The sequence below is a fragment of the Mandrillus leucophaeus genome, unplaced genomic scaffold, assembly GCF_000951045.1.
Source record: "Mandrillus leucophaeus isolate KB7577 unplaced genomic scaffold, Mleu.le_1.0 Scaffold1174, whole genome shotgun sequence".
In the NCBI taxonomy this organism is placed as follows: Eukaryota; Metazoa; Chordata; class Mammalia; order Primates; family Cercopithecidae; genus Mandrillus; species Mandrillus leucophaeus.
In genome coordinates, this window is record NW_012100032.1 from 610,194 (window position 1) to 611,148 (window position 955).

A 955-nucleotide genomic window follows, 5' to 3' on the forward strand; every position below is an offset into this window, starting at 1 on the left:
AATCCAAGTCTCTGACTTTGAAAAACTATTACCTCTGTTAGTTTTTTCTGGTCTTTTTTTTTCTCTATGAACTTCAGATTCAAACTAGACTTTATTTTCAAGTAGTAAGTTATTATGAGATCCTCCTGATAGTCCTTATTATTTTTAACAACATTCAGAGAGACTTCTTTCAACTATTTTAAAATAAAAACCTAGAAATTCTGTCCTTGAAAAACAAAAGTTGGATTTCCTCTGTTCCTCTTCCAAATACCCCAGTTGTTTATATTCAGTGCCAAAATGTAGTGTAGACTTTTATTTCTATTACTGTTCCTTGTAGCAGATATGAAGCAGTTAAGAGACAGGATTTTATATTCTTCAGTTACTGACAGATTTTATCTGTAATCCTTTCAACTAGGTTGGGGGATGGTGTCTATGATACCTTCATGATGATAGATGAAACCAAATGTCCCCCCTGTTCAAATGTGCTCTGCAATCCTTCTGAACCACCTCCACCCAGAAGACTAAATGTAAGTAAAAGAAGTAATTCTTTGTATATGAATTGTTTTGGAAAGGAGGAAGTGCTACTTAATGCTCAAGGTACACTTATGTATCACTAACTATCACACTTTTTTTTTGTTTCTTTTTGATTCCTCTTGACTTTGAAATAACAATGTCTGTGGTCCAAATTTAGCTTTTCAGAATGATTTCAATTTGAAGCTCACCTTTTTATTTCAGTTTCCACTGGGATAAATATATAGCACTAGAAAAAAAATAATATGCTACTTTTATGTAGGTAATGCTTATTTTTGTATAGGATGATATACACCTAGTATTACAAAGGCTCCTTTTAACAAAAATAAGAAACAGAAAACATCTTGGAATTCATAGATCTGCAGGGTTTTTTTTTCCCCTGCACGATGGAAATGTAGTCTTCGTTTATTAGTATGCTAAAGAGAACCATTTTATAGATAGATGG

At 32.4% G+C, this 955-nt stretch overlaps 1 protein-coding gene across 5 annotated transcripts in view; it reads left to right on the forward strand.

Moving 5' to 3' along the window:
* The window catches only part of DYRK3 (dual-specificity tyrosine-(Y)-phosphorylation regulated kinase 3), a 16,573-nt gene that overhangs the window by 4,852 nt on the left and 10,766 nt on the right, over positions 1 to 955 (forward strand). For all 5 annotated transcript variants that reach the window (XM_012001123.1, XM_012001117.1, XM_012001139.1 and 2 more), the window contains one exon: positions 395 to 506. In XM_012001123.1, coding sequence (XP_011856513.1) covers positions 395 to 506 — 112 coding nt within the window. The remainder of the gene's footprint in view (positions 1 to 394; positions 507 to 955) is intronic.